General features: G+C 57.1%; 1 protein-coding gene across 1 annotated transcript in view; it reads left to right on the plus strand.

The window, feature by feature from the left end:
• The window catches only part of Cacna1i (calcium voltage-gated channel subunit alpha1 I), a 132641-nt gene extending 113016 nt beyond the window's left edge, over positions 1-19625 (plus strand). Inside the window, exons 25-37 of the mRNA XM_045152580.1 lie at positions 625-817; positions 1600-1751; positions 3538-3647; positions 4216-4349; positions 5732-5802; positions 9131-9209; positions 9821-9942; positions 10412-10774; positions 11055-11201; positions 12065-12187; positions 12816-12981; positions 14621-14817; positions 15988-19625. Coding sequence (XP_045008515.1) covers positions 625-817; positions 1600-1751; positions 3538-3647; positions 4216-4349; positions 5732-5802; positions 9131-9209; positions 9821-9942; positions 10412-10774; positions 11055-11201; positions 12065-12187; positions 12816-12981; positions 14621-14817; positions 15988-16626 — 2496 coding nt within the window. The 3' untranslated portion in view covers positions 16627-19625. The remainder of the gene's footprint in view (positions 1-624; positions 818-1599; positions 1752-3537; positions 3648-4215; positions 4350-5731; positions 5803-9130; positions 9210-9820; positions 9943-10411; positions 10775-11054; positions 11202-12064; positions 12188-12815; positions 12982-14620; positions 14818-15987) is intronic.
• The last annotated feature ends 355 nt before the right edge of the window (positions 19626-19980 follow it).

A 19980-nucleotide genomic window follows, 5' to 3' on the forward strand; every position in this document is an offset into this window, starting at 1 on the left:
ACTTTGTCTGTTCTGTCCCCGCCCTCAGCAACGGACTTGACCTCCCAGGCTGGGCTTAGCCCCTTTGCATCCCACCTTCTTTAATAAGTGGGCGGATGGAGGGATGGGTGAATTGGTTAGGCGGGTGACTGGAAAGTGGGTGGATGGATGGGTGGGAGGTTAGATGGATGGAGGCAGGAGAAGATGGATGGGTGGGGGGACCGATGAATCGAAGGATAAGTGGATGGATGGATGAGGTAGATAGGTGAATAAGCAGATGGAAGGATGAGTGAATACATAGATGGATAGATGGGTGGTGCTGTGGGTAGATGGGTGGATGGGTAGATGGGTGGATGGGTAGATGGGTGGATGGGTGCTTACATGGGTAGGTGAGTGGGAGGCCGATGAGAGGAAGACATGCTTTCTCCAGGGATCCAGGAAGGGGGCTCTTTGCTGAGCGACTTATTTATGGTAGGCCCGGGCTAGCCCCTTCCCACCACTGCCTTGTTTGCATCTCATAGAGCTGCCTTGGGGGTAGGCCCTCCTCACCCCTCGTTGCACGGAGGCTTGGCCAGGTCAGGTGCCCACCTGTGGCCCTGTAGTGCCCAGCCAGCCTCCTCAGCCCCGCCTCTGGCTCCCCTGCAGCCTGTGACCAACCACAACCCCTGGATGCTGCTCTACTTCATCTCCTTCCTGCTCATCGTCAGCTTCTTCGTGCTCAACATGTTCGTGGGCGTGGTGGTGGAGAACTTCCACAAGTGCCGGCAGCACCAGGAGGCCGAGGAGGCGCGGCGGCGCGAGGAGAAGCGGCTGCGGCGCCTGGAGAAGAAGCGCCGGAGTGAGTGGATGCCGGAGGGTCCGACCCCCCCCCCCCCCCCCCCCCGCCCGCTGCCGTGCCTGCCGGCCAGGGGGAGGGAACCGGGCGCCACAGGGCCTCGGCCGCTGCGCTCGAACTCCACATGCCAGTGCCACCTTGTGTGCATGCATGGCCTTGTGCTTGCGTCACCTTGTGTGTCTGGCTTACGTGGGGTCTGGAGACTAGAACGTGGGAACATGAGTCCTTAGGCTTTGCAGGCAAGCGCCTTAACCACTATGCCATCTCTCCGTCCCTCCTGGGGCTTTGTTTTATTTTATTTTATTTTATTTTATTTTATTTTATTTTATTTTATTTTATTTTATTTTATTTTATTTTATTTTTTGCTGGAAGGGAATAAAAGATCAAATTCTTGTGGCCCCTTTCCCTAGCATCGGGTTGTTCAAGTGGCCTGAGCCCATCAGTGGGTGGCACCACTGCCCACCTGGGCAGAGGCAAAGGCAGTCTTTCCCTCCAGCTCCACTAACAGCAGAGGCCCCTCACGTTGTCATGAGTGCTGTCTGCCGTTCCCCGGGGGATGGTTGGCCTCAGGCTCTTGGGTCGTCGGAGCCGCAGAGGCGCCCAGTTCGTGCCATTCTTCCCCTCGTGCTGCCCTGGCTGGGAAGAGGGGACCCCAGTATGATGCAGGGCTGGACGAACACGGCATGGTTTCCTCTTGCTTCCCCTGTGACTCTCCCACCCCTGTGCCCCGTCCTCCCCTCGCTGCAACCTTCGACGGCATGTTCCACTTCCACACTCCCCCACAGAGGCCCAGAGGCTGCCCTATTATGCCACCTATTGTCACGCCCGGCTGGTCATCCACTCCATGTGCACCAGCCACTACCTGGACATCTTCATCACCTTCATCATCTGCCTCAACGTGGTCACCATGTCCCTGGAGCACTACAACCAGCCTACGGTGAGCTTCACGTTGCCAGCCCAATCCATGATGAGAACGGGGCCTGAGTTGGGCCCCACCCTAAGGTAACAGGTTGTGAGGATGGGGTCAGCTGATAATAGGATCCGTGAAGTCCCTCCATGCTTGGTCCTGTGCTGGGCACTTTGAAGGATGGAAGCTCAAGACAGGCAGGAGAGCAGAAATGTGGAAGAGAAGGGTCGCTTTTTGGTGGGTGAGGGAGATGTTTGTCAGCAGCCTAGAACATGAGTGATAATGACATGGTGTGTCAAATATGGACTCTTTGCAAGGTATACTACGTAAATGAGTGCTTTAATCTCAGAGTAACTTTAGGGTTGGAGGAACCCCTATCTGCATTTTTTTTATTTATTTGAGAGAGAGAGAGAGGAAAGAGAGAGAGAGAGAATGGGTGCACGAAGGCCTCTAGCCACTGCAAGTGAACTCCCTTGCATCACGTGGTGCATCTGGATTTACCTGGGTCCTGGGGAATCAAGTCTAGGTCCTTTGGCTGTGCCGGCAATTGCCTTAACTGCTAAGCCATCTCTCCAGGCCCTGCCTGCAGTTTTTAGATGAAGAAATCGAGGCTCTGAGAAGTTGAAAGTGTTGCCCATTTACTCAGAGTCGGATCAGAGCCAAAACTGGAAGTTAGGTTTTCAGAACTTTCCATGGAGCCTCCACTGCCAGCGGAGTATCTCGGGATGTTGAGGGGGCATTCCGGGGGCAGCTCACCACAGGCATCCCTGGGAGGGAGAGGGTGACTGCCCAAGACCGCAGGCAGCATGCATGAGGAGAACGTGAGGGACAGGTGCATTCTAAAAGCTGCTGCTTGGGCTGGAGAGATGGCTTAGCGGTTAAGCGCTTGCCTATGAAGCCTAGGACCCCGGTTCGAGGCTCGGTTCCCCAGGTCCCATGTTAGCCAGATGCACAAGGGGGCGCATGCGTCTGGAGTTCGTTTGCAGAGGCTGGAAGCCCTGGCGCGCCCATTCTCTCTCTCTCTCTCCCTCTATCTGTCTTTCTCTCTGTGTCTGTCACTCTTAAATAAATAAATAAATAAATAAATAAATAAATAAATAAATAAAAATACTAAATGCACATTTTGAGAGCCAGAAGAAAATAAAATTTATAAAAAATAAAAAATAAAAATAAAAGCTGCTGCTTACTGGACTTGGCAGGAAAGATGGGAGCAGAATCTCTGGGTGAAAATCTGGCATCTTATTTTGGTTGTTAGGGAGGACTATTGTGAATTAAGGAAAGGAGAAGGGAACCATGGGCCAAAGGAATGGCAACTGCAGAATTTCCAAATAAACATGAAGATGTGGAATTATAGTTCACAGTTATCAATTATTATTTTTTCCTGTGCCCAGCACTGAATTAGTAGCTTACTTATTTTTTCACAGCAACTTTTTGAGACAGGAGATATTATTTTCTGATGAAGAAACTAACTGCCAGAGGTCAGGCACTTTCCCCAAGATCATGGAATGAGTAGGGAGTAAGTGCTAAGCCAGGATTCAGATCTATGCAGTCTGGTTTGGGAATCCTTAACCACCACTCCATACTGCTTCCACAGAGGAGCCGCTGGGACATCCCAAGAGTATAGTAATATAAAGACACTTGCACTCATTAAAACATCAGGAATAAAAAGGGACTTAACATAAACAACAAGGAATAAAGCATTACACTAAACGTGAATGGGCTAGACTTGCCCCCTTAAAAGGCAGAGTCTCTTTGGCTGTAGGGAGGGTGTAAGGCAGCTTGTGGGCCTGAGCCATGCTTCTCCTTGCCCGTGTAGTCCCTGGAGACAGCCCTCAAGTACTGCAACTACTTGTTCACCACCGTCTTTGTGCTGGAGGCTGTGATGAAGTTGGTGGCATTTGGCCTGAGGCGTTTCTTCAAGGACCGGTGAGTGGCTGGACCAGGCTAGGGCATGGGGCTGAGGAAGCAGTCTTGACCCTTGGAGCAGCTTGGAAGAACCAGGAAGCACCTTCCCATTGATGGCCAGAGCCTCCTGGCTGCTACATAACTCCCTGGACAGGAAGTGACTAGGTCTCATGGGATAGGGACAGGGCATCCCACTAGGCCATCTTAGCTCATCCCCCATGGGTCATTCATACCCTGAAGACAGAGCATGGTCTTCCTTCCTTTTCACAGGGAGCCAGTGAGGCTCAGAGAGGTTGACAGACTGGCCAGATACCATCCACAAGGGAGGAGATAGCTTAGGATTGAGATTTGGAAGTTGGAACCCATGCCTCTTCCCTTAAAGAGGGCCTGAGATATTTCTTCAGCCTGGCCAGTCCCTTGCTTAAGGAGTACAAAAGGGGACCAGACCTAGTGGCATCACAGAGGCTGTTAGAGAGAGTAGCCACATGGCCCAGTGGGCTCCACAGGCGGGTGAAACACTGCGAGGCTGCCCGAATCAGGTGTACTCCTCCTTCGATTCCCACCCCGCCTCATCTGTACCGCTGGGCAGGTGGAACCAGCTGGACTTGGCCATTGTGCTGCTGTCAGTCATGGGCATCACACTGGAGGAGATTGAGATCAACGCGGCCCTGCCCATCAACCCCACCATCATCCGCATCATGAGAGTGCTGCGAATTGCCCGGGGTGAGGGAAATGGGGTGAGAGGAGGGGAAGGGGCAGGATGGGGACAAAGAGGGGCAGGAAGGACCCCTCATGACTTAGGGAGAGCATGCTATAGTGGAGTGAGAGGGTGTGTGGGCAGGAGGGGTTCTCTACTGAGCAGGAGCCAGAAGGAGCTCACGGGTATCATGCTTTTGTGTCCAAAGCCTTGCCGTTTCTCACATGCTTGGACCCCACTTCCTCATCACATTACGATCTGTGTGACCCAGACTTAGGTTGTGAGTCAAACTCTCCAGCCAAGTTCCACATGTTTCCTAGCATTTATCCGGTGCTGTGGCCAAGACACACAGTCCTCAGTGTGTCTTTCAATGTTCCCTTTTCTCCCCTGAACCCACCCTCTTACCTTAAAGTTATTCCTACATGTTTGTGGGTCCCTGGATCCCTGGGGCCATGGTTCCCTGGAGACATTCAGGCAACTTGCCGAGCAGGGTCTTGAGAGGCCGTAAGCATGACGGGAAATACACCCGTGAGATGACTTTAGGGAGTAGCTTGGTTTATTCAGTAGGGAAATGGGTTTATAAACAGTTGAGACAGACAGAGAGAGAGAGAGAGAGAGAGAGAGAGAAAAGAGGGTGTTAAGGAGATTGGTGGGTTCAAAGATTGCTTATCTAGGAATGTTCATTCCAGCATGTAGGGAGTCAGGTGATCTACATAGTGGCAGGAAAAGGGTCGTAGATGGATGGTCTCTGTGAAGGCTGCTGGCTGATACCATATAAGGAGTTTCCTAGGCAACTGGCCAAAGGTCACAGGGCTATGAGCAAAGCCTAAGTCCAAGCTAGGCTTGGAGAGGGAGTGGCCTCCTGTAGCCCAGGGGGTCCTTAGCTGTGCCTGGAAGCTCAGGCCCATCTCCTAAAGGCTCCAGCCTGTGCCTGGCAGTGCCCGACACATGTCTTTCAAAACTTCCCTGCCACAGTGCTGCCCAGGCTTTCGTGCCCATCTCCCGCACGTTGGCCTATTCCGTGGATGGAGGGGGTGTGCAGAGACTCTGCAAGCAACACCAGGGCCTTCTTTAGCCAGAGAGCATGGGAAGGGATATGTCCTTTCGTGTGGGTTGTCTGTGCCTCATCACAGTTAAGAACATATCCGTTCACTCGCTTTTTGTCCCTCCCCCTCACTGTGTGTGTCCTCGATCCCTTGGACTTTTCTGCACCCACATCTACACTGTAGGGTGTATTTTGCACACGTACCCTAACCCTGCAACAGCAGCCATGTTTTCGCATGGTGCCCAAGAGGAGACTCTGCTTGCACACTCCTCCCCGTGTCACCTCTTTTCCCATCTTCACACACCTGTGTGTGCACATGTCCTCGCGGCCGGGACTGAGGGCTGGCCTGGGTGTCACCCACAGTGCTGAAACTGCTGAAGATGGCCACAGGAATGCGGGCCCTGCTGGACACAGTAGTTCAGGCTCTGCCCCAGGTAAGCGCGCCCTCGTTTTTGGAGTCTGGTCTGTGGGTTCTCATGTCGGGCCGGGCCCCAGGGGATGCTGACCCCCAACTTCTGCTCTCCTCAGACTTGCCAGAAGCCAGGGTAGAAACCAATCCCTGGGGAAGAAGTTTGAGGCAGGGTCCTAACATCTCTTCCAGACCTCACCACATGGCCGCCAGCGCCCACCCTGTGTCTGCTCTGAGAACCCATACGGTGCCCCTAGATTTATGGTTAGATGAGACACCTCAGGGTTTATGGGGAGAGATCTGTGGTATACTTTGTGGAGAAAGGAGGGACAGGTCACTCTCTGGGAAAGGCAAAGGGGTCACTTGAGCTGGATTTGGAAGGGCAGCTCAGTGCGAGGCAGGGCCGTGTTGGATGGTGAGCTTTCTATGTAACCTCCTGGGAGGGGCATTACTGAAGCTACAACTTGGATGGAAGACCCTGAGCAGTTAGAAATGTCTCTAGTCAGTGGAGGGTGCTGGGCTCTGGCGTAGAAGAGGCATTTTTAGTTCTCATGGTATTTCTGCCACCTTTGTTTTTCCCACCCTAGTCCCATGCTGAGTGCCGGCCTTCTCCGGGGACCTTCACGCACACCCACTTACCCGTGATGACTCTGTTGTAAGGGACTTTAGGCATCTTGAAATCAAAGACATAGAAAGTGCACACCAGAGAGGAGGGTAAAGATTAACAGCCAGGGGAGGTGGAGGCCAAGCCAGTTCTCTCTGGGGGCCTTGGCCAAGGACGCCAGTCTGTTCCATGCTGCCCTTTGGTGAGAGCTTCCCAAGAGGCCAGTCCCAGAGGGCAAATGATATGGCTGTCCTTGGGTCTGCACAGAAAGTAGGCTGATTCCCCGAGAGATGTGGTCCCCCTAATGCATACGTGGGAGATGGGGTGATGCTGGGCTGCCATAGGGGCCGCACACAGGGGTGGGCTGGGGCTCTTAGTTGAGCCTCCCAGCCTAGGATCAAAGGGGGGGTCAGGTATGTGATGTGTCGTCTGTTCATCCTCACCTGTAAAGTGGGGGTGACATCAGTATTTCAAAGGGGTGTTTTGAAGTTTCAGGTAGTTAGAGCACATAGAGCGCTTAACAGGACTCGACTTAAGGAGGTGCCTTAGCAGAGTCTTCTGTGGGTGGGGATGACGGTTGGGGAGGTCATGGTTAATGGTAGGGACCCAGCCTCCCTGCAACACCCTGCCCCCGCCTCTTAGGTCTGACCTCTGAGCATCCTGTCAAGGCTCTGTAGGCCAGGGCTGAGCTGGCAGAGGGTACGTGGAGATGTGGAGGAGGCCCCAAGCTCAAGCAAGGCATGTGATGGTGATGACAATGACGTCAGCGCCTTGTTGAACAATGAGTACTGAGGGCCATGTGGCCATGGGGGATGGGCCTGCCCCTCAAGTCCTGTCAGCTGCCACCCCCATACTGACGCACAGACATTGGACATTTCCTCAGCTCTATGTCAAGTGCTAAGAAAAGGAAACTTCTGCCCCTCCCACTTGACTCTGCTCCACCCCGTTCAAGGAGTCATCAGGGAACCCTTCTCAGAGGAGGTGACCCACACAAAAGGCACTGATCACCCAGGTCAGAGAGTGGAGGGGTGATACAGGCAGGAGCACCACCATCCGTCTCCGTGTGATTGGAGTCGGGAAGTTGTTAGTTGAGACCGGACGGGGACTTGGGAGTCAGGTCACAGCAGGCCTTCAGTGCTGGGACAGTAAACTCGAGCGTTGTCCTGTGGGCACTGGGTGCTCCAGGGGTCCGGACAAGGTCACCTTCTGTGAGGAGACTGGACTAGAGCAGAGGCCGGAGGCTGGGGGAAGGCCAGGAGGCTCCTGGGGCTCTCAGGCCCCGAGGGGCTGAAGGTAGAGGAAGGAGGTTGATGAGGGAGGTGGGAAGAAACGCTGCAAGCCGGGCCTGAGCCGGGCTGGAAGCTGAGTTCTGCCAGCCTCCACCAGGCCTGGTCCTCCTCACCTATCAGGGAAGCACACTTCACCTCGTGGTGCCCACTAAGTACTTGTTTCCTTAATGAGTGGGACATTATTAATTAGCCAGACACCGCAGTGCGGAGCAGCTGGGAAGGAAGCCCCCCCTCTGGTGCCGAGTCTGTGATTAACAGGGTTTGCTTTTCAGCGATTATCACAAGTGCCTTCCAGCTCTGCTCCCAGGAGCCGTCAGAAGGTCAGGCAGGGTTTCGTTTTCTAGAGCAGGAACGCCTCTGAGCCGTATCTTACCCGGCAGGTGGATGGATTTGAACTGGGTTTGGAATCTGGGGTGCTCTGTCCCTTGGGAACCATGGGGTGGGGGTGGCTGCATTTGTAAGAGGCTCCTGGGCTCACGGGTTGCATGACTGCTGCGTTCATGCCTGCTCTGGTCGGCCCCAGGCTGGTCTGTGGGAGCGGATCTGACTCCATCCAGCCATGTCCCTGCCCGCAAGGACTTCCCAGGACAGCAGGGGACAGTGACAGGCATACACTGTGCACACTCACAGTCCGACTGCATTCTGTCCGCCCAGAGTGATCCAGGCAACCTTTAAGGAAGAGGTGGCCTTGGTGCTGAGAGGCGCCCCCCCACCTCCCCCGTGGAACCCGTGGGAGCACACAGTGTGTGCGGAGTAGCCGTGGTGTGACAGATCCCAGGGCCCGTCTGCTGTCCCGTCACTTAGCAGCTGGGTCCCTGGGCAGGTGACTTTATGCTCTTTTTCTTCTTCCTTTTTATTTATTTATTTGAGAGAGAGAGAGAGAGAGAGAGAGAGAATATGGGCACACTAGGGCCTCTAGCCACTGTCAACGGATTCCAGATGCATGTACCACATGGTGCATCTGGCTTACATGGGTCCTGGGGAATCAAACCCAGGTCCTTAGGCTTGGCAGGCAAGCACCTTAACCGCTAAGCCATCTATCTCTCCAGCCCTGGATGCTCTTTATTTGAGAAATGGGGATCTTGGGGTACCCGAGCGGAGTGTGAGGTGCTCAGAACTGGGTGGTTCACAGCCCAGCCTTTGCAAACGTCAGATCTTCATTCGGCACCCCATGCTACGCCAGCCTGGCCCTTCAGGAGCTCATGAGGGGGCGGCAGACATGGGCGCAGCCTGGTGAAATGACACGACTGGCCTGGCCTGGCTCCCAGCTGCCCTTAGCTCTACCCTTCTTCTCCATTCTCCCCAGGCCCGGAGCCCCTCTTCCCAAATCTTTCCAGGACACCCCATGTCCTGTATCCTCCTGGCTCAGGGTCCCCCCCACCTCTTGTCACCCCCCAGAACGCCCCTTCTCACGTATCCCCAGGCCCCTTGCCCTCAGCACGCCCTGCCTCTCCCCACAGGTGGGCAACCTGGGCCTCCTCTTCATGCTTCTCTTCTTTATCTACGCTGCTCTGGGCGTGGAGCTCTTCGGGAAGCTGGGTGAGCCACTGCCTGGTCGAAGCCTGCCACATGGGACAATGTGCTGGGGAGATGCAGCGGGACCTCTGAGTGGGAGTGGGCAGCCTCAGTCATGCACAGCCCATACTAGTTGGAGAGGGGTTTCTGAAGCCAATAGTGCGCTCCTTGTGTGTGCGGGCGTTGGGGGGGGGGGTTGGATCCAACCGCCTGGTCTCCTGCGGAGCTTCCCTCCCTGCTTCTGGCTGCTGCCTGTCCCAAGGCAGTGCTGCCCAGCAAGCAGAGACACTGCTGGGACGTGAACGAAGGCAGACCATGCCTAGCTCAGCCCTGAGCAGGATCAACTCCAGAAAGTGAGGTACCCCAAAGCGTGGGCCTCACCCTCCTGCAGGAGCCAGTCATTGGGTGGAAGAGACCCCCAGTCTGAGAGGCCTAGCTTGTGTGTCTTCTTCTAGAGCCTCGCTTTGTCCCACCGTGAGCTGGGCATAGACCACATGAGCCTCTGAGGGTCGCAGCGGTGGGTCGGGGGTCTGAGAGGAAGCCAAGAGGCGCTAGCTCAGAGTGCACCACACAGCGGGGACCCTGTGGGTGGGACAGGCTGACCTCCCCTCCCCTTCCCTCCCCTCCCCTCTCAGTGTGCAACGATGAGAACCCGTGTGAAGGCATGAGCCGCCATGCCACCTTTGAGAACTTCGGCATGGCCTTCCTCACGCTCTTCCAGGTCTCCACGGGCGACAACTGGAATGGGATCATGAAGGTACTTGTGGACCATCTGGGATGGGGGAGGTAAATCTGGTGGTTGGAGTCCCCGGGCCTCAGCCCCCACTACACACACAGTGCCCTGGTGCACAGAGAAGAGGGACCTCGGGGCCCCAGAGAAGACCTGGGTTCTCCTGGGAACCCCCAGCCCCGCAAGGTGAAGAGGCAGCCGAGCCAGACAGGGCCTTCTTGGCCTGGGGTTCGGGTGCTCCTGAAAAGTAGAAAAACAGGAACAGCTCCCCACCCCACCCCAATGTCCAGAACCCCATGCCGCTCCTCAGGCCTGACTGTGGTCCTGTGGGAGTCCTGGGGACTTGGCTGAAGGCACCATCAGCCAGAAAGCCTCGGGGCGCGGGGGGGGGGGAGGGGATTGCGTGGCAGCACCGTGGGTTCCCGAGGCCCTGGTGCCCTGGCAGCCTCTGGGTGCTGGCGGCGGGCGGCGGTGCTCACGGCTCGCCCCGCGGCAGGACACGCTGCGGGACTGCACCCACGACGAGCGCAGCTGCCTGAGCAGTCTGCAGTTCGTGTCGCCGCTCTACTTCGTGAGCTTCGTGCTCACCGCTCAGTTCGTGCTCATCAACGTGGTGGTGGCCGTGCTCATGAAGCACCTGGACGACAGCAACAAAGAGGCGCAGGAGGACGCCGAGATGGACGCCGAGATCGAGCTGGAGATGGCCCACGGCCTGGGCCCCGGGCCCGGCCCTGTCCCTGCCCCTGTCCCGCGGCGGCCTACTGGCTCCCCGGGGGTCCCAGGCCACGGGCCGGGGGGGTCAGGCGGTGGGGGCGACGCCGAAGGCCGCCTCTGCCAGCACGGCTACTCTCCAGCCCAGGTGGGTAGGTAGGGCCCAGAGGTCAATGGGGGTGCAGAGGGTGGAAGCCGTGGAGCTTGAAAATGCCATCTGTCTTTCGGGTGGGTGGGTGGGTGGGTGGGTGGGAGGGAGGGGGGTGTCTCACCACGCTTAACTCCAAGACAGGGTGACACTATGATGAGGGGCTAGGTGCCAGACCACAGGCACAGAGAACAGGCGGGCAGCTCTGCCCTGCCCACCCCTGAAGTCCCGGGAGCCAGCCGATAATCCCACCTGTCCCCACCCCACCCCGTCCGCCTAGGAGACCCTGTGGCTGGACAGCGTCTCTTTAATCATCAAGGACTCGTTGGAGGGGGAGCTGACCATCATTGATAATCTGTCTGGCTCCATCTTCCACCACTATGCCTCGCCTGCTGGTTGTGACAAGTGTCACCATGACAAACAAGAGGTACTGGCAGACTGGGAGAGGCTGGCGTGGGGCGGGGCAGCAGCTGAGGTATGGGGGAAGCCCCAGGGGCACGGTGACCCCACTGGTCGAGACAGATGGTCTGACCCGGTCTTGGCTCGCTTGTCTATCTGCAAGGTGCAGCTCTGTGAGCACCATGTTGTACAGTCAGAAGGAGCGGCTCACCTTCCTGTGGTTTGCTGCTGCCTGCGGGAGCTCTGTGTGCCTGCTCTTCTGCTGTGGTCATTGATCCCACCAAGTGCCCCAGAGCCTTGTCCAGAGGGTCCTGCCCTGGGCTATTCCTTGAGACTCAGCCCCCATCCTGCTCAGGTTATCCACTGGGTCTGTCTCTGGTAGGCTCAGGCAACCTGCATGGACTCTTGGGTTCGTTCCACGCTGCTCCAGCCTCAGGTGGCTGTGAGGTTGTCCCCAGGAGCCTTCTGTAGGAGCTGAATGGCTCGGCTGCCCAACTCCTCTGCACTGAGGCCACTGCAGATTCCCCAGTGTCTCAGGCCCCGCAGATCCCCTTGCCTGGGACGCGCACTTTCTCCGGTCTCAAGGGAGTCATGCTCACCCCAGCTCTGAGGGCACCCTTGGTTCTGGGGCACGCAGAGTTTCAGAGTTCCCTGTGCCTTACCTGCCCTTGGGCCCAGACACTAAGGTGTGTCCATGAGGAGTGGCCCCTGTGTCGTCATGATGTGCTTGGGGCCCCGCACAAAGTGGACACACCACCCATGCCCAGCAGGCCCATGGGTCGGTCTGACCAGTGCCCCATGTCCTTTCAGAGCCCTGTTGCTCAGCGCTCCAGGCCCAGGCTGCCCCATCCCAGCCCCAGGGTGACCCGAGGCCACCACCTCCCTCTGCAGGTGCAGCTGGCTGAAACTGAGGCCTTCTCCCTGAACTCAGACAAGTCCTCGTCCATCCTGCTGGGGGATGACCTGAGTCTTGAGGACCCTACAGCCTGCTCGCCTGGCCCCCAAGACAGCAAGGTGAGCAGCCCCATTGGCCCCCTGCGCCCTGCACTGCTGTGTCTCTGTGCGCCCCGAGAGGGTGGCCACTTTTCTCTGGCCAGGTTGGGCTCAGGAAGTGCACAGTCTGGTTAATGGAGGCCCCACTGTGTGTGGGATTAAGAGGGCAAGTCACAGCGTGGGAGTGTGGCCTAGATGCCTCACAGGAGGCAGGATCTTGAAGAACTTACTGAGCTGAGTGGCTGAGAAGTGCCCAGGCCCCCAGCTCCATGTACGAGACCCCAGATAGCTCAGGAAAGATGGATTCTTTTCTCCACGTATTGATGTGGAAACAGCCTGGGCCAAGGGGAAGGGGCTGCCTCAGGGTATGTTCTGGTCCTTCATCACCCTTGATGTGGCCACTGTCTTGGTCTGAGCCAGGGACATCAGTGGCAAGAGGGGAGGGAACAAGGGAGCCACAGTTGCCTGGGGATGTCCAGGAGGGCTTCCTGGGGACTAAAAGGTGGTGATTATTGGCCTTGTGGAGGAAGGGAGAGGAAGGGCCCCTCAGGTGGGGATGGGAGGGCTGTTCAGGACTGTGAAGGCAGCCGTGGGGCCCTGCCTTTGCTCCCCTCCATCTTCCTGATCCATCTCCCTCCCTCCCCTGCAGGGTGAACCTGAGCCTCCCGAGCCCGTGCAGGTGGGAGACCTGGGCGATTGCTTCTTCCCTTTTGCCAGTGCGGCCATCTCGGCGGGCCCGGGGAGCCTGCTGCACGAGATGGAGGCCCTCCCCCGTAACCCTGTCCGGTCCTGGCTGAAACATGAGAGCAGCCAAGGTGAGGGGCTCAATCCGGCCAGCTCCCCAAGCTCTCATCTTAAGCATCTCTTTCTTTTTGTCCAGATCGTTGTATTTAGTCTAGAAAGAGCCAGATAGCTCTCTGGCAAGAAGAGACTCGGGCCTGCTTGAATAATGACAAAAGAACATGAACCAATGAGACAAGGCTGGTGGGAGCCTAGGCTAAGGGCAGCTTCGTGCTGGGATGAAAAGGGGAACCGGTTGCCACACACTTCTCATGGTTACCCAGAAAGAAAGCTGTGGATTGTTGAGCTTAAGTACAGCAGAATTTGAGGGGCGTTTTGATCTGAGATAGCAGGAAATCAGGTAGTGTCAAGGCCCTTCGATAAAATGTCCTGATAGTATCCCTCTGGCTCTACCTTCAACATCCTTTGATGAGCAGTTTGCATTTGGGGTCACGGCTATGGACATGCGGCAGGGGACTGAGCTGGCCTGCTGACCACTTGGGCTCCTTCTTGGAGGGAAACAGGAATCTGGTTTCCCAACACTGGTAGAGGAAGAGGGTTCTTACAACCTTGAGCTCACCCCGAGTATTCTTCTAAGGACATCTGTCCTGGGTCCTCCCAGAAGCTGGACCCCTTTCTCCTGGTTGCCTCCAGCCCTCTCCTGCCTGTGCCCGCTGAGTTCTTCTACCTTTTTTGCTGCCCACCAGCTTCTCCTTGGAGCCACCCTAGAGTCAGTGGCCTCTGCTGGGCATGGTGGCTGAGGTGCCAAGACCCCAGATTTCCTGATCCCAGAGCCATTATAATGGAATCCCATCTCCTCTAACCTGTTATTTGCACAATAACATGGCAGTGGGGACCAGCACCCCACCTGGGACACATGACCTGTGCAGCATCCTGGCACCCACTCCCTGGCCCCACACTCCCTTCCCACTCTGAGGTGCAAAGGGGTCCACTGGCAGAGGTGGCTACTGCTGGCCCTGTTCTTGGAACTCAGATGCCTGTGCAGCCTCAGGCACCCCCAGCCTGGTCTACTTCTTTTGTCCCCGGTAGAGCAGACCACGATCATCTGGAAACTTCTGTCCAGTCACTGCAGGGCTTGGCCCAGGACTGGGACCTCACATGCCTGCTGTCTGACAGGGTCCAAGGCCTGATCAGTCTCCATGGAGTAGTGGGGGACTGAAGGGTGATGAATTCTAGTCATTGAGTGCCTACTGTATGCATGGTACTGGTCCAGGAGGCTTATTCCCATAGCCTTTTCTCCGCTGGGGGGTATGTCTGTCCCCATTTCCAGAGGAAGAGACCCCCAGGTCAGGCCTGGAGCCTGATTGAATAATGACAAAAGACCATGAACCAAATGAGACAAGGCTGGCGGGAGCCTAGGCTAAGGGAAGCTTTGTGCTGGGATGAAAAGGGGAACCGGCTGCCACACACTTCTCATGGTCACCCAGAAAGAAAGCGTGGCTCTGAAAGTGGTGCCTTTGCTCAGGGTGTCTGTCACCCCGGGAGTCACAGTATTTCTTGCTGTTATAGTGCAGAACAGAGGCTCTGAGCAGTGACTTGCCCACAGTCTTACAGCGAGTGTTAGGCAGCCTCTTACTGCCAGTCTGCTGAGAGTTGGCACACTGTGCCCACCATCCAGGGCTGTCCCCAGCTCTGCCTCTTCTTCCCCTACAGCTCCCCCAAGTCCCTTCTCCCCGGATGCCTCTAGCCCTCTTCTGCCCATGCCTACTGAGTTCTTCCACCCTGCTGTGTCTGCCAGCCAAAAGGGGCAGGAGCCGGACGTGAAGGCGGGTACCCTCCCTAAGATCGCGCTGCAGGGCTCCTGGGCATCCCTGCGATCACCAAGTGTCAACTGCGCCCTCCTGCGCCAGGTACCTGCACCTTCAGGGCTCCTCCGTGGGGTCTTTGGAACCTGGGGTGATGGGTGGGGGTCTACCAAAGATACAGCTGTGTGGTGGTGGGTGGTTGGGGAAACTGGGGGAGGGGGATGCTGGAATCTGAAGCGGAAGGTGACACCAGCCGTGAAGATGGGCAAGGCCAGCTCCTGGTGTGCCCGGGGTCAGAGTGGAGGTTCTAGAGTACCTTAATGGGGGAGTGAGCTTTAGCTTGCGGAGGGGAACGAGGACACTGGGGCTACATGGTGTTGGGGATGGTGTCTTTGATGCCCCGGGTGGGAATGGAAGGGGACTGATTGCCAGAAACGAGCAGAGGGGTACGTTGAGCGATGAGTGATCTCGGCTGCAGGCTTCTCTGGGTTGGGTTGGCTGGGGCCACAGCCCCTGTGTCACCTGAGCACAGGAAAACGGGGCGCAGCAGTCCTAGCAGATTGACGGCTCCCTTTGTGGGCAGAGATGGGCCGTGCCTGATCCCGTGTCATGGTAGAGACAGGCTCTTGTGGCCGCTCATTCATTCGGGCAGGGATGACCTCTAGCTCTGCCAGACTGCGTGCCACATCAAGTGACAGACGTGCTGCCCCCCAGAGCGATGGCTCAGGGTTTAGAACAAGCGTGTCAAGGTGCGCGGGGGACGGGGGTGGGTGCTGTGGTGGAACCCAGTTCCTGAGAATGCATCTGGGACAATGGGGTGCAGGGCTGCGAGGCGAGGTAGGGACTGCAGAGCAGGAGGAGCCTGAGAGACCTTTCTAAGCTGAGGGTGGGTGCATCCGGGGCCTGAGGCAGGGTCCCTGGAGGAGCTTGTGAGTAGGAGGGAGTGGTAGACAGTGACCCTGGAGGCACGGGTGAAGGCTGGCTGGGAGGCCTCTGTGAGGTCAGCCTGGCTATGACTTGGGATGGGGAAGAATGACTCTGGCTGTCTAGAATGGTGAGGGAGCGGGGACCCTCTATGGTCACTGCCGCAAGAACCCCGCAGAGGTGCAGATGCGGTAGAAGGGACACTGTGGGATCCTACATTTGTTGGGAAGGGAGCTCCTGAGGGACTAGGAAGGATGATGTCCTTGGTCCCATCGCCAGGCTGTCACCAGGGACCAGCAAACAGGCCGGGGGACAATACAGGTTGCCTCATCCCTTCCTGCCTCCCCGCAGGCCACCGTGAGCGACACGTCGCTGGATGCCAGCCCCAGCAGCTCGGCTGGCAGCCTGCAGACCACACTGGAGGACAGCCTGACCCTGAGTGACAGTCCTCGGCGTGCCCTGGGGCCACCGGTCATCCCACCGGGGCCTCATGCTGGCCTGTCACCAGCCACCCGGCGCCGTCTTAGCCTGCGGGGCCGTGGCCTGTTCAGCCTGCGTGGGCTGCGGGCACATCAGCGCAGCCACAGCAGTGGGGGCTCCACCAGCCCAGGCTGTACCCACCATGACTCCATGGACCCCTCAGATGAGGAGGGCCGCGGCGGCGCGGGCGGCGGCGGCGCGGGCAGCGAGCACTCGGAGACGCTCAGTAGCCTGTCCCTCACCTCGCTCTTTTGCCCGCCGCCACCTGGCTTCACACCAGCCAGGAAGTTCAGTAGCACCAGCAGCCTGGCCACTGGGCCTGGCCGTTCCCGTGCTGCCGCAGACACGGCCCATGGCCTGGTCCGGAGTCCCTCGTGGGCGGCGGACTGCAGCAAGGACCCACTGGGCCAGACCCAGCTGGCCTCAGGCTTGGGCCCCTCAGCGCCTGAACCCCAACCACCCCCCGGGGAGCTGGAGCCTACCGATGCTGCAAGCAAGAGGAAGAGATGAGGGGCCGCAGGGGGCCACGGGGGGGGGGGGACCCTGCCACCCGCCGTCCACCCGCCTGCCCCGTCTTGCCTTCTTTTACCTCAGGAGCCAGGGAGCAGACAGCAATACTTTGTCCATACCTGGGAGAGGCACAGGGGCCGGTCAGCATCAGGCCGCTGAGCAGGAGGATCTACTTTGGTCGAGGCTCAGATGTGGCCCCCAGCCGCGGCCAGGACTGGCCCTTCCAGTGCATATGCAGATATATGCAGATATATACATACATATAAATATTATATATATAGACAGACATATATATTTATTTATTTTTTTTACTGAGAGCTTATGACTTCCAGAAAGTGCTAAAAGTTGGGGGTGCAGGCCAGGGCCCAGTCGGGGGTCTTGTCTCGTGTTTGGGATGGAGGCCTAGGCAGGCAGGTGTTTCTGCTGGGGTGCTGTCACCTCCAGTTCTAGGTGTCTCCCTGGGTTGGGAGCACTTCCAGAGAAAGCTCCGGGTCCAGAAGGTGGGCCTGAGAGCAGAGAGGAAATTCAGGGTGCACTTCCCCCCCTTTAAAGAAGAGACGCTGCTAAGATTTCCCCTAGCACCACCCATGTGTCAGGGTGTCTGTTTTGTTCTTCCGACTATCTTGTTGTTGTGAGGTCTTTTGTAGACACCCCTGAGCACACAGACTTTCTTAGTTAACCGGCTAGATGTTCTCCTTAGGAAAACCAGGGGTGAGTAGTCGTATCTCTTAGGGCAGGCGTGGCCAACAGGGCAGCTCCGAGGATGGAGAGGGACCTCTGGTGCCTGGTGGAGTCCTGACCTCTGTGCGTACGTTGTGGGTGGTTCTGCCCCAGGAGGGCCGCAAGCAGGAATAGCTACCACAAGAGAGAAGATTAGTGAAAGGGTTGGTGGTCCCAGCTGGCCCGCATAGGTGCCCTTGGGTCTGGGCAGTCAGGTGCATGGAACTTACTGTCTTTTACCCTTAATGTGGACGCCTGAGCTGCAGTCACCGCTGGGGATTGTGGTCACTCATCCCAAGCAACACTGTCCCTGCCCCAGGGGAGTCTGGAGTACAGCCCGTCTAATAGACTCCGATCACATCGGCAAGCCCTGGAGTCGGTCCTTCCCACCCCAGTCACAGGATGCTCACATCTTTCAACTCCCTTTCTGCCCGTCTCTGGGTGTGTCTCATTGTCCCTTACCTGCAGGTCATGCCACACTAGTGCTTCCCAAATGAGTTCAGGATCAGTGATTTTATCTGAATTTATTTCAGTATTTATTGGGGAAAAAAAAATACAAGGCATTGAACCTGTAACTTAACAGGACCATTTCTTAGGACCAGGCTAAGCTCTGAAGGGTGGCTGGGTTTCGAGAACAAGACTGTGGGTGTGCGGGTACTGGTGGTCTTCAGGTAAGAGCAGGAATGTGAGATGCGTGATCAGTTTCCAGGGACTGCCTTGGGCTTCCAGACCCCGACTTTGTTGGCTTGTAGCCAGGCTGATGATAAGTGGGCTGTGTTAACAATGCTGCTGTCTTCCCGGCTGGCCCAGGGGCCCAGGGGTTCAGTACTGTAGTGAAATGAGGAAGAAGCAAACAGCAACGGTGACGTTGCACACAGTGTCCTTTCTCTTTAGGGTTTGAGTGGTGGGAAAGGGTTGTCAGGACTACTTTTTACCTGGGGACACTAATGCCCTGGTGAAATAAAGTGGCCATCTGACATCTTTCAAGGCCCAGGCAACAAAGAGCCCAGGGTGCCTATGGAAGACCTGTGTGCCTGGGCTGTGAAAGGCTGACTTGGAGGTCCTCGTTGGGAGTGGGCCAGTTTGGCAGTTAGGGCTGGGCCAGCCTGTCCCCCTCCGGCTTCACGGGGATCACTGGTCATGCCATCCAGTCCTTTGGGTCCAGTATCTGTCATCTTGTTCAGAGTGGCCCTGTGTGCACACACTGCAGCTGAAAGTCTCCCTGTGTCTTGGCTCTTCGTGGCTGGGCAGGAACAACCTCCGGGCATCTGTAACCTTTATTCTGAACCGTGTGATCCCAGAGCAAGCAGATGTGTTGGAGGAGGTATTCTAGGCAGAGGGACAGGCGTGAGCAAAGACCGTGGCCAGGAGGAGAAGAGTGTGCACACAGAAGGAATAGCTGCACCTAGAGGTAGAGGTCTTACCCAGGGTGGGCTTCCAGAGGGTCCTAAAGGCCCGCCCCAGACATTTGATCTTGCTCTTGTGGGTGTCTGGGAGCAGGGACGTTCTGAGTCACTGGCTAGGATGAGCTCCAATGGACAAGGATTGGCCAGATGGCCTGTCTTTTAACACTGTGGCCTGTGACTGTGGCCTCAGCCCATGCCTGCCCATCACCAAAGCACAAACTCCCCCGATCCACATGGGCCTGGCTGTGGGGAGGATGGGGACCCAGGTGCCATACCCTAAAGCCGCTTGTTTGCCAGGCTACGTGGCGTAGAGGCTGGCACGTACCACAACATGTGCAGAGAGGGGCCCCGGAGCTAGATGGGACCCGCCCTCGCCACTTCCTGTCCAGTTCTCCGCCTTCTGCCCCCAGGCAGCCCCTCAGAGGAGGTCAGAGCGGGAGCAGCACCAGCCTGCCTGCCTGTCTCCCCAAATCCCCCCCCCGCAGGTCACTGTTCCCAGGGCCTCCTCCAGCCCCCTTTGCTGTGCTGTGTAAGGGCTTGGGGGGGGGGGTCTTAGAAGCCGCTGTTTAGCCCGGATACACATATCCCTTTTTTTTTTTGTCTTTGTGCAATAATCAGTGTCCCTGGCAGAGCCAGGGTCAAGCTGGGGCCTGGGAGAGGAGGCAGAGGCCACCTTGTCCAGGGAGTCCCTGGCCTGGCTCCGCTGCTGTGACTCTAGCACTCCCGGCCACTCACTGTACAGTTTCTACAGCGTGAATGAATTTCCCTCCTAGTTGCTGAACGCGCTGGTCCCTGCTGGCCCACACGGCCCGGGCATAGAGAAACCAAGGCGCCTCCGCCGCTGTTGTTTTTGAATAAAACCCCAGAAGCGTATCTCCGTGTGCCTCTGCTTTTTGTCTACCTGGTTGGTGTCATGACTGCCCGGGCTTTTCCCAGGGGAGGGGTGGCTATCTTGTGTGGTTGGGGTTCTGTACACCCTATGTCAGGGTCCTCTTGTGGCCAGGGTCTTGGTGGGGGGGGTGGCATGGGGAAAGACAAATCTGCCTTTGACCCTGGTTCCCAAGTTCCTATTGTGGGATTCCTGGTCACAAAGGACAAAAACCCAACTCAAGTGGGCTTAAAAAGAAAAGAGAGGGCCAGAGAGATGGCTTAGTGGTTAAGCGCTTGCCTGTGAAGCCTAAGGACCCCATCAGAGGCTCCATTCCCCAGGACCCACACAAGCCAGATG

This window comes from Jaculus jaculus, chromosome 6 (genome assembly GCF_020740685.1).
Source record: "Jaculus jaculus isolate mJacJac1 chromosome 6, mJacJac1.mat.Y.cur, whole genome shotgun sequence".
In the NCBI taxonomy this organism is placed as follows: domain Eukaryota; kingdom Metazoa; phylum Chordata; class Mammalia; order Rodentia; family Dipodidae; genus Jaculus; species Jaculus jaculus.